General features: G+C 44.0%; 1 protein-coding gene across 1 annotated transcript in view; it reads right to left on the bottom strand.

Annotated features, from left to right (window-relative positions):
* Positions 1-2,739: 2,739 nt before the first annotated feature.
* LOC133386597 (thyrotropin-releasing hormone receptor-like) overlaps positions 2,740-12,643 on the bottom strand; it is a 63,067-nt gene continuing 53,163 nt past the window's right edge. The window contains exon 3 of the mRNA XM_061630289.1: positions 2,740-3,236. Coding sequence (XP_061486273.1) covers positions 2,856-3,236 — 381 coding nt within the window. The 3' untranslated portion in view covers positions 2,740-2,855. The remainder of the gene's footprint in view (positions 3,237-12,643) is intronic.

The raw sequence follows: 12,643 nt of genomic DNA, 5'->3' as shown, positions 1-12,643 counted from the left end.
AATAGAATGCAGATTTGTCAATATACTGTACATTTCATTCCTATAATTTCAACAAGTACAAATTGTGCACCTTGCCCTTCTCCAAAGCACACCAACCGCTATGATTGCAAATATATACACTCTATTTACAGATGTGTGCCAAGGAGATAGCCAATGGCAACCCACACCCACCCACAGCAACACTGCCTGGCACACAGCAGGATGGGAACAACCTAAGTGCTTCTTCCCAAGCAAATTAATTGTGTATGTGGGGGGAAATGGTTCAAACTTCAATTCAGCTACAACAACGAGGACAACAGCCATGTGGACCTTTAAGGCTTTCAGGGAATGTCTTTACTGCTGCTGAGTGATTTCGGCCTTGTTGTTTTATTGTATTTTGTGAAAAAGGAGCTACCATCATGCTGCCATAAGGGCGTTACCTGCCTTATAGCTTGGGATGTGTTATCAACACCACATGTTCCCATGTGGTCCCAGGCGATGGTCTGAAGGCACATGAGGCCACCACCTTGCTGAAGCTAAGCAGGTGTGGGTCTGGTCAGTGCCTGGATGGGAAACTGCCTGGGAACCACATGTATGCCGCCTTGGGTTCCAGGGTGAAAGAAAGGCAGGGTATAAATGTAACAAACAAACAAACAAATGTTGCAGTAGTTATGCATCTATATCACATATTCCAAACCACTGACACCCTGCCAGGTCCTCCTTCATGATCACAGGAAAACCAGGTGGGAAGGGCCATAGCTCAGTAGTACCACACATGCTTTACATGCAGAAGGTCCTTGGTTCACCAAGGGCATCTCCAATTCAAGTGGTCTCTGGTGGAAGATCAGGGAGAGGCCTCTGCCCCAAACACTGGTCTTTAATTGTTCAAAATAGCACAGAAACGACAGATACACAGCACTAGGGGGAAGGGGGAGCTGGGGGGGATAGCTGTGGAAAACTCCTATGAGGGCTGTTCCTATCTCGATGGAAAATAAATGGGGTAGGAGAGAGGAAGGGCAGGAGGGATCTTGGGGTCTGAACAGGAAAGGGAGACAGTGAAATACACTATAATACAAAAGACCAGGGCACAGAGCTCGTTGCGGGGAGGGGTCTGCTCCTGGGTTTTTTGGGGGGAGGGGCTGCTTTGCCTGCCCATCTCTTTGACAATGGAGAGGTAGGACACAGCAATCATCAGCGTGCACTGAGCGGGTGTTTGCTTTGCATCTCATAGTCTATCCCCCCACCATATCTAAAGAATTACTGCCAGTTGGAACAGACAGTACTGAGCTAGATGGACTCATAATCGGATGGAGTATAAAGGCAGTGTCATATGTTCCACAAGAATGACTCCATGAGGACAGCAGGGATGCCTAGCTCCATTTATGCAGGTTGTTACCTGTACTGATGCCTCTAGGTGATGTGACAGCCTTCTCCAAGCTGGTGCACTCCAGATATTTTGGACTACAACTCCTATCAGCCTCAGCCAGTTTGCCCAGTGGTCAGGGATGGCAGTTCTAGTCCGAAACAACTGGAGGGCAGTGGCAGGGCTGGCACCAGGCATGACTGGGCCGTTGAGCATTGGGCCCATGTAGTCATGCTTCCCAGCACCCCCTCTCAATGGAGGCAGTGCAGGCTTGAATAGGCCCACCTCACCTACATCCTGCGTTGCTGCATCAGTGTGCTAGTGTGCTGTGCGCACACATCTGCAATCATCCAAGATGGTGGGGGGGTATCGAACTCTTAGGGATGCCCATGCTGCCATCTTGGGTGATGGCAGGCATGTGTGCACAGCGTACTAGCATGGTCACATGGGAGTGGGCGGGCCTATTTAAACCTGTGCTGCCTGCATGGGGGATGTTTCCTGGGAGGGTGGAACTCCTGCTCTGTGATCTGCAGCGGCGTCAGGTTGCTGGACCCCGCAGCCCGACACTGGCCAGATTATGGAGTGGGAGCTCTACCCTCCCAGCCTAAGGAGGGGCCCTTGGCCAGTACCTAACCTGGCTGCCCGTTGGTGCTGGGCCTGGGCACCTGCTTGGGGAAGAGCTAAAGCATGTCCAGTGACATCATCTGCATGTGCCAGCACCCAGAGACATTGGAAACTCCTAGAGGGGGCCAAAACATCAGATTCCCTCTCATTTAGTAAGTCACATTGTTTCACCGGGAATCTAGAGTGGTGGGCAAAAATTACATACAAATCTGAGTCCTGGATTTGCTACCTGTGCAGATGTGGGCAAGCTGCTTAGTCCCAAGGAGCCCAGTTGCCCCCCAGCTGGCAGTTGCGGACAAGGAAAGGGTTGGCTTGTGCAGCTGTGGCAAGCTGAGCAGGCTCTAGCCAGCTGGGGAGGACTAGCCCCAGAGGGAGGCAATGGTAAACCCCCTCTGAATACCGCTTACCACGAAAACCCTATTCATAGGGTAGCCATAAGTCGGCATCAACTTGAAGGCAGTGCATTTCCATTTCAAAACATCGATTGTAAGATTGATTGTCAATTTTTTTAAAAAAATGTTCATATTTCCTTCAAAATATTGATATTTTAAAAGGAGATATCAGTATTTCCTTCAAAATATTTCCTTTAAAATATTGACATTAAAACCAATATTTTTTTCTGAACAGAAAAAAACCAGATCAGTAAAAGCATCAGCTAGTGGATACAGAACCAACTCAAATCGATGCCAGGTTGTTAGGTCAATGGAATGCTTTTGAACTGGCACCAGCCAATGGATCCCATTCCTAGTTAATATTAATGTGCAACGCAAATAAGTTAGCCCTATACAAATAGTACATCCAAATTAAGCCTGTGGCATGCTATTCAGACATTCCTGAAACTACTAGAATAAGCAGTTGCTATTACCAAAGTTGTTGTTATATGACATGATTATTTGGACAATTTACTTTTCCTTGCTGTCAATGGGTAACCATTGAGATCTTCTTGTTCTGTGACATTATGCTCAGAACTATCATGGGAATAGTCCTTCATGGTGCTGTAGAAGACAGGAGCGTTGTATTGAGTGGTGATTTCAGTACTCTTCTGCTCACATTGGCATAGCTTTTTGAAGGCAGCTCTAAACTTTTGAGACATCACATTATAAATGATGGGGTTGATGGCACTGTTTAGGTAGATGCACAGCCTACAGAAGAGGACAAACCAGATGTTCAGGTAAGGAGGGTCCATGAAGGAGTTGACCACCACCAAGGTGCGGTACGGCATCCACAGAAGGGCAAAGAGGATCACCACCACAGCCAGCATCTTTGTCACCTTGGAGGTTGCAAACAGACAAACAAAACAAATGAGTTTACATCTTCTTCAGCAGCATTAAAATATGATGGCGGGAAGAGGAGGAAATGCAAACAGAGAATAATTACAACTACAGATCATCAGTCAATTCTATGCAGAGTTAGGGGCATGTAAGCCCATTCATTTCAAAACGCTCAGGTGGGCTTGTCTGCATAGCATTGGGCTACAGATATATAATACTGGGACTCACTTTGAGATAAGAACAAACAGCATTTAGCGCTAGAAAAGGGTGGACAAAATTTTTAATTTTATTAAAGGGCAGCACAGTAAACAAGGATGATGGTTTTGCCATAAGGTTTAAGGTGTCTTAATTCCCGTCGAGAGCCAGTGTGGTGTAGTGGTTAAGGAGCTGGACTACAACCTGGGAGACCAGGGTTCGAATCCTCACACAGCCATGAAGCTCACTGGGTGACCTTGGGCCAGTCATGGCCTCTCAGCCTCAGAGGAAGGCAATGGTAAACCACCTCTGAATACCGCTTACCATGAAAACCCTATTCATAGGGTCACCATAAGTCAGGATCGACTTGAAGACAGTCCATTTCCATTTCATTTTTTAATTCCCCTCGCCCCACCCTATTTTTCTTTGTGGATTTTGTAGATTTTCCATTCCATAAGAGCACTGTAGAATCAAATGCATCTACTGCTGGCTAGCATTAAGTCTTCCCAGACACCGGCATGGATTCTGGCCCGTCAAAAGAACCTCTCCACTTATTTTTATATATATACAGTGTGGCTATTAAGTACACATATCAATGGTAAAAGTACTCTGAGAACAATGAAGTGTTGGGAATGAAGATGTAAGCTACTGTTCGTCTCAGCTATGCATTCAATTCCCCTCTTCTTTTTAATGCATTCCCCTAGTATTGAAAGTCCCTAATCATTGTAATATCTGCAAAAAGCTATTCAGGGAAGGGATGATTATCTTCCCTCTCAGCATGTATTTACTGAATTCAAAAGGATGCACTCTCTGTGTTAGAAGAAATACCATAAGTACGCTCAAAGGGCACACACTCTTAAATATAAAGAGGGGAGTTAATACATTTGGCAGAAAAAAAATACTTTGGGGCTGCAACTTGAAACACAGTTACTTAGGATTAAGCTCCACTGAACATAGTGGGATTTATTTCCATGTAAACAAGAAGAAGAATACTAGGCTGCTTGTCTTACAAGCTCAAATTCCCTTTTATATCTCACTTGATCTGTGGATTAAGACTGGACACAAGGAGATGTGTAGCAACCTTAAGGACGAATGTGGTAGCTCAAGATATAAATCAGAGCTTGGAAAAGTTACTTTTTTTGAACTACAACTCCCATCAGCCCCAGCCAGCATGGCCACTGGATTGGGCTGATGGGAGTTGTAGTTCAAAAAAAGTAACTTTTCCAAGCTTAAAGCTTGAGCAAGAAAAGGATTTTCTGACAAGACTTGTATGGCAAGCTATCAAAGCATTGTGGCAGACAGCATAACAGAGGAACAAGGCCACTTAGTTCCTATCATAGAGGATTTCACTGTGAGCTGTAGTTAAATTATGGCTGGGAACAAATTGGAGCAGTCACTTGGGAAATGCATGTCAAAACTGCAGTGATGGGGCATTAGGCATGAGAGGATGGAACAAAAATCAGTGGAGAGGTAGACAAAGATCTTCATTCAGATCCTAGTTCAGCCACATATCCAACCAGTGGCTAGTTACCACATCTTAGCTGGGGTTGTGATATGGCAGCCTCAGTTAACAGGCAGAAAGGTTTGAATCAAGGATTCCTCTGAAATCAAAAATGAGAGGTGAGAGGAAGGCTCCTCTTGCCTCACCTGTCAGAATAGATTTCCCTCAAAACATTAGATCCAATCCCACCGAAAACAGAATACTTTTTAACAACAACAGATCATGTACAACATATAGAGGCCTTGTCTGCATGTCACCGTACATGATGGGTTACCCTGAATGAGCAGATAGCTCCTGCCTGGCTCCTCCCCTAGTGCAATTGGGAGCAACAGGCCATAAAGCTGGCTTGTTGTGATGTGCGAACATGGGATTGGTGATCAAGAAACCAAGAACAAATGGCTTCACATTGTTCCAGGGGAAACAAACCATGATCCTGCATTTGCATGTCACAACAAGCTGAGCTTTATGGGCTAGGAGAGGAGCAAAGCAGGATATAGGAACATTGGAAGCTGCCTTTTACTGAGACCACTGCTCCATCTAGTCCAGTATTGTCGACACTGACTGGAAGTGGTTCACCAGGGTTTCAGATGGGTTTCTCCCAACTCTCTCTGGAGATGCTGAAGATTGAACATGGGACCTTCTGCATATATTGGGACTTCAGTGCTGTGGCATCTATCCTTTGGAATACCATTCCCTTAAGTGTTAGACAGGCACTGCCTCTGTTGTATTTTCAGCACCTATAAAGACCTTCCTCTTTCAACAAACTTTTTAAGTAGAGACCTTTATCCCAGTTTGCATCTGTATTGGAATTGTTTTTAACATGCTTTTAAGATATTTTTATTGCTTTATTTCTTGTTGTTTGCCACCCTAGGTTCCTTGGGGAGGAAGGGCTGGATATAATTGTAATAAATAAATATAATATATGCGCTTGACCACTGATCTACAGCCCTTCACTTTGCTGTGAACAAGTAGAGTGACTTGCTCATTCACAGTAAACTGTAAACTGTGCCTTCCTGCTGTGGCATGCGGATGAAGCTATAATGTAATTCACCCAAATAAACGTTGCTATGTTATTGCAGAACATTCAACAACATGCATTTTAAGTTACTGTAACATTAGCTACACGTTAGGATACTGAGTGCATTAAAAGACATCTCAAATGTTTGTGATTACCACTGTTGGAGGCTGGGAGATATATGATAGCTCGTTGGTCAAGATGGTTTCTCAGTTATCAGAAGGATGCAGATGATTGTATGGATGTTGCAGCTAACAATGGCAATGATGATGGGGTTTGGATGGCAAGGATGTTTTGATGGTGAGAGGAGAAAAAAGAGGAAGCCATGAGCACACATGTACCATGTAAACAATTAACTGAAAAGCTGATAACAACTGAGATGAAACGCTGATATAGAAAATTAGCAGCCAGCATTTTGAAACAACAACAACGGAGAAGCAGTTGTCTACATACATTCAGCATGACATCAGACAAGATAGTGTAAATGGGGAGCCGGGGAGCCCTTGGTTCAAGTCTGATCTTAGCCATGAACTCATTCACTGGCATAATGTAAGTGACCAGTCCCTCAGCGTCCCTGGTCAACGTAGGGGTAACAAACATTGTTCTAAAGTTGTGAGGATCATTTTAAAAAATGCACATCAAACTCTTTAACATTCTAAAGGCACTACAAAGGTGTCAAGCATTATTAAGTTGATCCAGTAAAATAGTTTTTTTTTCTTCAGATAGTCATTCTGGGAATGTGGCGTCATGAACATAAGAATGTAAGAAGAGCCCTGCTGGATCAGGGCAAAGGCTTGTCTAATCCAGCATCCTGTTCTCACAGTGGCCAAACAGAGGCCTATGGGAAGCCTGCAAGCAGGACCTGAGCACCACAGTGCTCCCCCCACTCGTGATTCCCAGCAACCAGCATTCAGAAGCACCTTGCCTCTGACAGTGGAAGTAGCTTTATGCTTCATGAATTTGTCTAATCCTCTACGTAAACCATCCAAGCTGGTACCCATAACTACACCTTGTGGAAGTGAATTCTATCGTTCAACTATGTGCTGTGTGAAGGGCTTCTTTTTGGTCTGCCCTGAATGTTCAGCCATTCAGCTTCATTGGATTGCCTTGAGTTCTAGTACAATATCTCTTTATCCACATTCTCCACACCATGCACAATTTTATACGCTTCTGTCATTTCCCCCTTCTCACCTTTTTTCATAAACTAAAAAGCCCCAAATGTTGTAACCTTTTCTCATGGTGTGATGAGTGTGGACAGACAGCACATTAGGCCAGTAGTTTAGATGCCTTTAATAGGAGATTTGACAAAAACATGAGGGATAAGTCTATTGATAGCTATGTCCAACCTCCATGTTCACAGACGGCATGCCACTGCGTATCAGCTGCTAGGGAGCAGCAATAGGAGAAGGCTATTGCTTTCATGCCCTGCTTGTGGTCTCCCTAGAGGTATCTGATTGGCCCCTGTGACCAACAGGATACTGGACCATTGGTCTGATCTGGAAGGGTTCTTTTTATGTTCATAGTCTAAACTGAATTCTCTGTTTATTACATGTATGCTGAGCTGATTTTGTACTATTTAGAAATTGTTAAGGCCAAACCACAAATTATGTAATGCATGCTTTTAAAAAATGATATTTTTACTGGCCACTTTCATACTGAAGAAGAACTAGCCATAGGGCTATGGTCTGAAGCAGGCTCCTGATCTGGTTTGTGGCCCTGGTGAAGATTATACAACCAAGGACAGGATGATTTTCACAGGTGGAGGGCCTACAATGGAATATATAGTTTGGCCCTTAAAAACACAGGAAGACAGAGAATGAATCAACAGTGGTGTCACATGGAAGGAGAATTTGGAGATTCAGTTCCTCAAGTTGCAACCACCAGTGAGATTATTTGTAGTCTTTTAATTTTTTTTTAAGAAAGAAAGTGCACACCCAGCAGCTGTCCTTTGAAATACCCTCGTGGAAATAAACATCACTCCTCTGAACATCTAACAAACTTCTTTGTGGATATCTGCAAAGTCTACACATTTGCCCATTGAGCTGGAAAGTATTTTCCACTTTGTATATTTGCAAAATGGAGTTTCATTTTGTTGCTTTCTGCTGACTCAGGAGGTTTCTTATTTCTATGAAAATGCCAAGAAGTTGAGTTTGAGCAAAATGGCATAGCAAGGGAATGAAATCTGCCCAAAGAGGTAACAATCATATTATGCCTTTAGGGCAGATATTAAAGGCTGTTTGAATGGATTCCCCAACTTTCAATATTTTGAAGGAATTCAAAATAGAACAAAATCAGTTCAACTTTTCAGCTGGAGTCAGTTTTAAGAGAGTTCAAAGAGAACCAATGCTTCCCACAGACAACAAATAATTTTTCTTTGTCCCACTATCATCTCTAGTCAAACAGCTTTCCCCATTCTTTTTGAAATACTGAAACCTGTTTGCCAGAGATGATGGCCACATACTCATACACACCAAGATAATCTGGCTTCAGTTGTCCATGCTCTAGTAACCTCCAGGTTAGATTACTGCAATGCGCTCTACGTGGGGCTGCCTTTGAAGACGGTTCGGAAACTGCAGCTTGTGCAAAATGCAGCGGCCAGATTGGTAACAGGGACCAGACGGTCTGAACATATAAAACCAATTCTGGCCTGCTTGCATTGGCTGCCTGTATGTTTCCAAGCTCTATTCAAGGTGCTGGTTTTAACCTATAAAGCCTTACACGGCTTAGGACCACAATACCTGATGGAACGCCTCTCCTGACACAAACCCACCCGTACACTACGCTCAACATCCAAGGCCCTCCTCCGGGTGCCTACTTGGAGGGAAGCTGGGAGTCTGGCAACAAGTGAGAGGGCCTTCTCAGTGGTGGCCCCCAAATTAGGGAATGATCTCCCTGATGAGGTGTGCCTGGCGCCAACACTGTTACCTTTTTGGCACCAGGTCAAGACTTTCCTCTTCTCCAGGCATGTGTTTAAATTTTTAAAAAAAAAATGTTTAAATTTAAAAAAATTTTTTTTGTGTGTTTTAAAATTTGTATATTTGTTTTTATTGTTTTTAATTGCTGTAAACCATCCAGAGAGCTTTGGCTATGGGGCGGTATATAAATGTAATAAATAAATAAATAAATAAATAAATGTCTCCACCCTTAACTCTGCATTGGACTCTGGCCAAAACTCAGCTGAAGGGGCAGAATCCACCAGGGGAGATAAGGGGTGGGGAATAGTCCAATTTCTTTTTGTTTCCTTGTACTTATATCCCACCCTTATGATTCTAATAATGCTCTTAGTTCTATGCTAATTACTGCTGATAAGAATCTAACATCTTCTGAGGCGGCATGTTCCAGCATATTGAACGATCAGGTGTCTGCTTTGCACAAAACTCGAACTGTCCCTGCATCTGCGTCCTGGACATCTATGAGATGGCTTGACTCCAATGAATTAGAACCTCCACAGAAAGCTGGCGCTTATACCACTCGTGCACCATTTCTTCATAGGCCAATTCTATCGAATGTTAGTAAACTAGACCCAATATTTGATGCAATCGACCCTCTTGAGACAGATCATATTCCAGCTTCATCTCCACCTATTAGACAACAGTCATCCTCCGTGCATTCAATTTTAATCTGACAATCAGCAGCTGACGTTTATCCTCAACTTTCAATCCTATCCTGGAATATTTCGGGATGGAGGAATAAAGTGCAAGATCAGACTTTTCTGGAATATTTAAAACAACATATCATCTGTCTACAAGAGACCTGGCTTGCTGAAGGACCCGACTTAAGTGACTACGCAATATTCACACTTGAAGCCACCCCCAGCTCTAAAAGAGGGCGCGCTAAGGGCGGACTAAGTATATTTGTCTCTACTAAGCTTCGAATCTCCACTTTAAGACCGGATCCTCTCGAGAAGCTTGCAATATCTCTTCTTATCAATTTTGATTGGGCGTCCCTACTACTCTTCAACGTCTATCTCCCTCCTTGTTGCCTACAGACTCCAGCTAAGGCTATTATGGCAAAACTCGAAGCCTACATTGACAAATTATTATCCCTATACCCCAAGGCCCTGATGATTCTTGCCGGGGACTTTCATGCCAGAATTGGCCCAAGTGATGAGGCCCTTTCTTCCCACTTTCAAGAGGCCTTGCCGATATTAGACCAGCACCTGGTCATACCGGATAGACACTCAAAGGACAATGGTTTTAACTTTCCTGGACTATATTTTGTGCTGATGCTACACAAGCTAAATCTCCTTCTTGCTAATGGCCGTGCAAAGGGCGATACCACTGGCAAACTCACTTTTTTATCGGGTAAGAGAACATCCATGATTGACTACCTTGTGCTTTCTTACGACCTTTATTATGCTGTCATGTCGTGCCAAGTGGGAAATCAGTCCGAAAGTGACCATTTTCTCCTAGTCCTTTCTTTGCACTCTGGAAACCACCAGTTACATATTAAACAAGAGCCACTAATGAATGAAGAGTTCGAAGTATGGCCATACTGCATTAAATGGTCAGCCATGTTAGATAAGAACTTGAAGGAGACATTATACTCGGCCAGATCCCTTGCGCTCCGTGAAGCTATATCTATTGAGGCATCTCCAAAAGCTGCCCTAGATTCCTTCCATCAATTAACTCAGACACTACAGAGCGCCCTAATGCCAAAACCTCGGTCTAAAGATCCCCATTCTGTAGGTAAATCCAGACCCTGGTTCTACAAGGAATGCCTGGCCTTAAAAAGAAAACGACTGGCTAGTTATACTTTATATAGAGCCGATAATTCCAAATCTTCTGTTGCTGATTGTTTGGAACTAAAGAAAGCATACAAGTACCTAATTGCACAAAAAAAAGTTTTTGCACAAAGGGAAAGCTGGCAGGCTCTTTTAAAAGCCTCTACATTAAAGGATTCGAGAGCTTTCTGGAAGCTGGTAGCTAGAGGCTGGCCTAAACCATCTACAACTTTGGATTTTCACATCTCTGCGAATATCTGGGAAGCCCATTTCACTGAGATATATGCCTGTGAGCAAGCCAGTCATCTGTCATCTGGGACCCACTTACATGAATACCCGGAATGGCCTCCAGTAACCCCAAAGGAAATTTTAAGCTTTATACAAAATTTGAAATCAGGTAAAGCCCCGGGTCCTGATAACATCCCCGCTGAGGTTTATAAATCCTTTTCAGAGTGGTGGGCTCCAATTTTGGCCGCATTGTTCACCATCATAGACAGATCAGTCTGTATTCCAGAGGACTGGGGCCTTGCTATAATAATACCGATCTACAAGAAAGGCTCCCGTAACGATCCTTCCAACTACAGGCCAATTAGTCTTCTCAATATAGTCAGCAAGTTGTATGCTCAACATTTGTTTGAGAAATTACAAGACTGGATAATTCAAGACAACATCCTAGTCGAAGAACAAGCCGGCTTCAGAGCGGATCGCTCCACCATAGACCATTCCCTAGTCCTTCAACACCTGGCTGAAAAATATACGACCAAACCTGGGGGTACTTTGTACTCGGCCTTCATCGACTTCAAATCTGCATTCGATCTGGTCCCTAGAGACAGGCTTTGGGCGAAACTGGAGTATATGAACATCGATAGGCGTCTTCTGTTACTTGTTTGTTCTCTATATGATAACACCTGTGTCCGAGTCCGATGTAATAGTGCTGGCCAGTTATCTAGGCCCATTTCTACCCTTAGGGGTGTCAAACAAGGATGTATCCTAGCGCCTACCTTGTTCAACCTGTACATCAATTCCTTGATTGATAACCTTACTCCATATTGCTCCCATCAGCCACGACTGGCGCATATTATTATTATTTATTATTATTATTTATTAAATTTATATACCGCCCGACTAGCAATAGCTCTCTGGGCGGTGAACATAAAATAGTATAAAAATACAATGAATAACAAAATAATATTAAAATACAATCAACAATACAATAAACACTATTAAAATTAGATCAATGTAACTTAAAATGCTTCAGAGAATAGGAAGGTTTTGACCTGGCGCCGGAAGGAAAGCAGAGTCGGCGCCAGGCGTACTTCCTCAGGGAGACTGTTCCATAGTTCGGGGGCCACCACTGAGAAGGCCCTAGATCTTGTCATCACCCTCCGGGCCTCCCTGTGAGTTGGAACCCGGAGGAGGGCCTTCGTAGCAGAACGTAGTGCACGGGCCGGTTCATATCGGAAGAGGCGTTCCGCAAGGTATCGTGGTCCCGCACCGTATAAGGCTTTATAGGTTAATACCAACACTTTGAATCTAGCCCGGAAACATATTGGCAACCAGTGCAAGCTGGCCAGAACAGGTGTTATATGCTCGGAACGCTTGGTCCTTGTCAGCAATCTGGCCGCCGCATTTTGCACTAGTTGTAGCTTCCGAACTGTCTTCAAAGGTAGCCCTACGTAAAGCGCATTACAGTAATCCAAACGTGAGGTTACCAGAGCATGTACCACTGATGTAAGGTCCTCTTTACTCAAATAGGGACGTAGCTGGGCTACCAACCGAAGTTGGTAAAACGCATTCCTAACCACCGAGGCTACTTGAGCCTCAAGTGAGAGGGAAGAGTCTAAAAAGACTCCCAGACTACGAACCCGGTCCTTTAGGGGGAGTGTAACCCCGTCCAGGACAGGGTATATATCCACCATCCGATCAGAGAACCCGTCCACCAACAGCATCTCAGTCTTGTCTGGACTGAGCT

Source organism: Rhineura floridana, chromosome 6 (genome assembly GCF_030035675.1).
Source record: "Rhineura floridana isolate rRhiFlo1 chromosome 6, rRhiFlo1.hap2, whole genome shotgun sequence".
Lineage (NCBI taxonomy): Eukaryota > Metazoa > Chordata > Lepidosauria > Squamata > Rhineuridae > Rhineura > Rhineura floridana.
The sequence above is the reverse complement of the archived record's forward strand: the minus strand, read 5'-3'. Positions and strand labels throughout refer to the sequence as shown.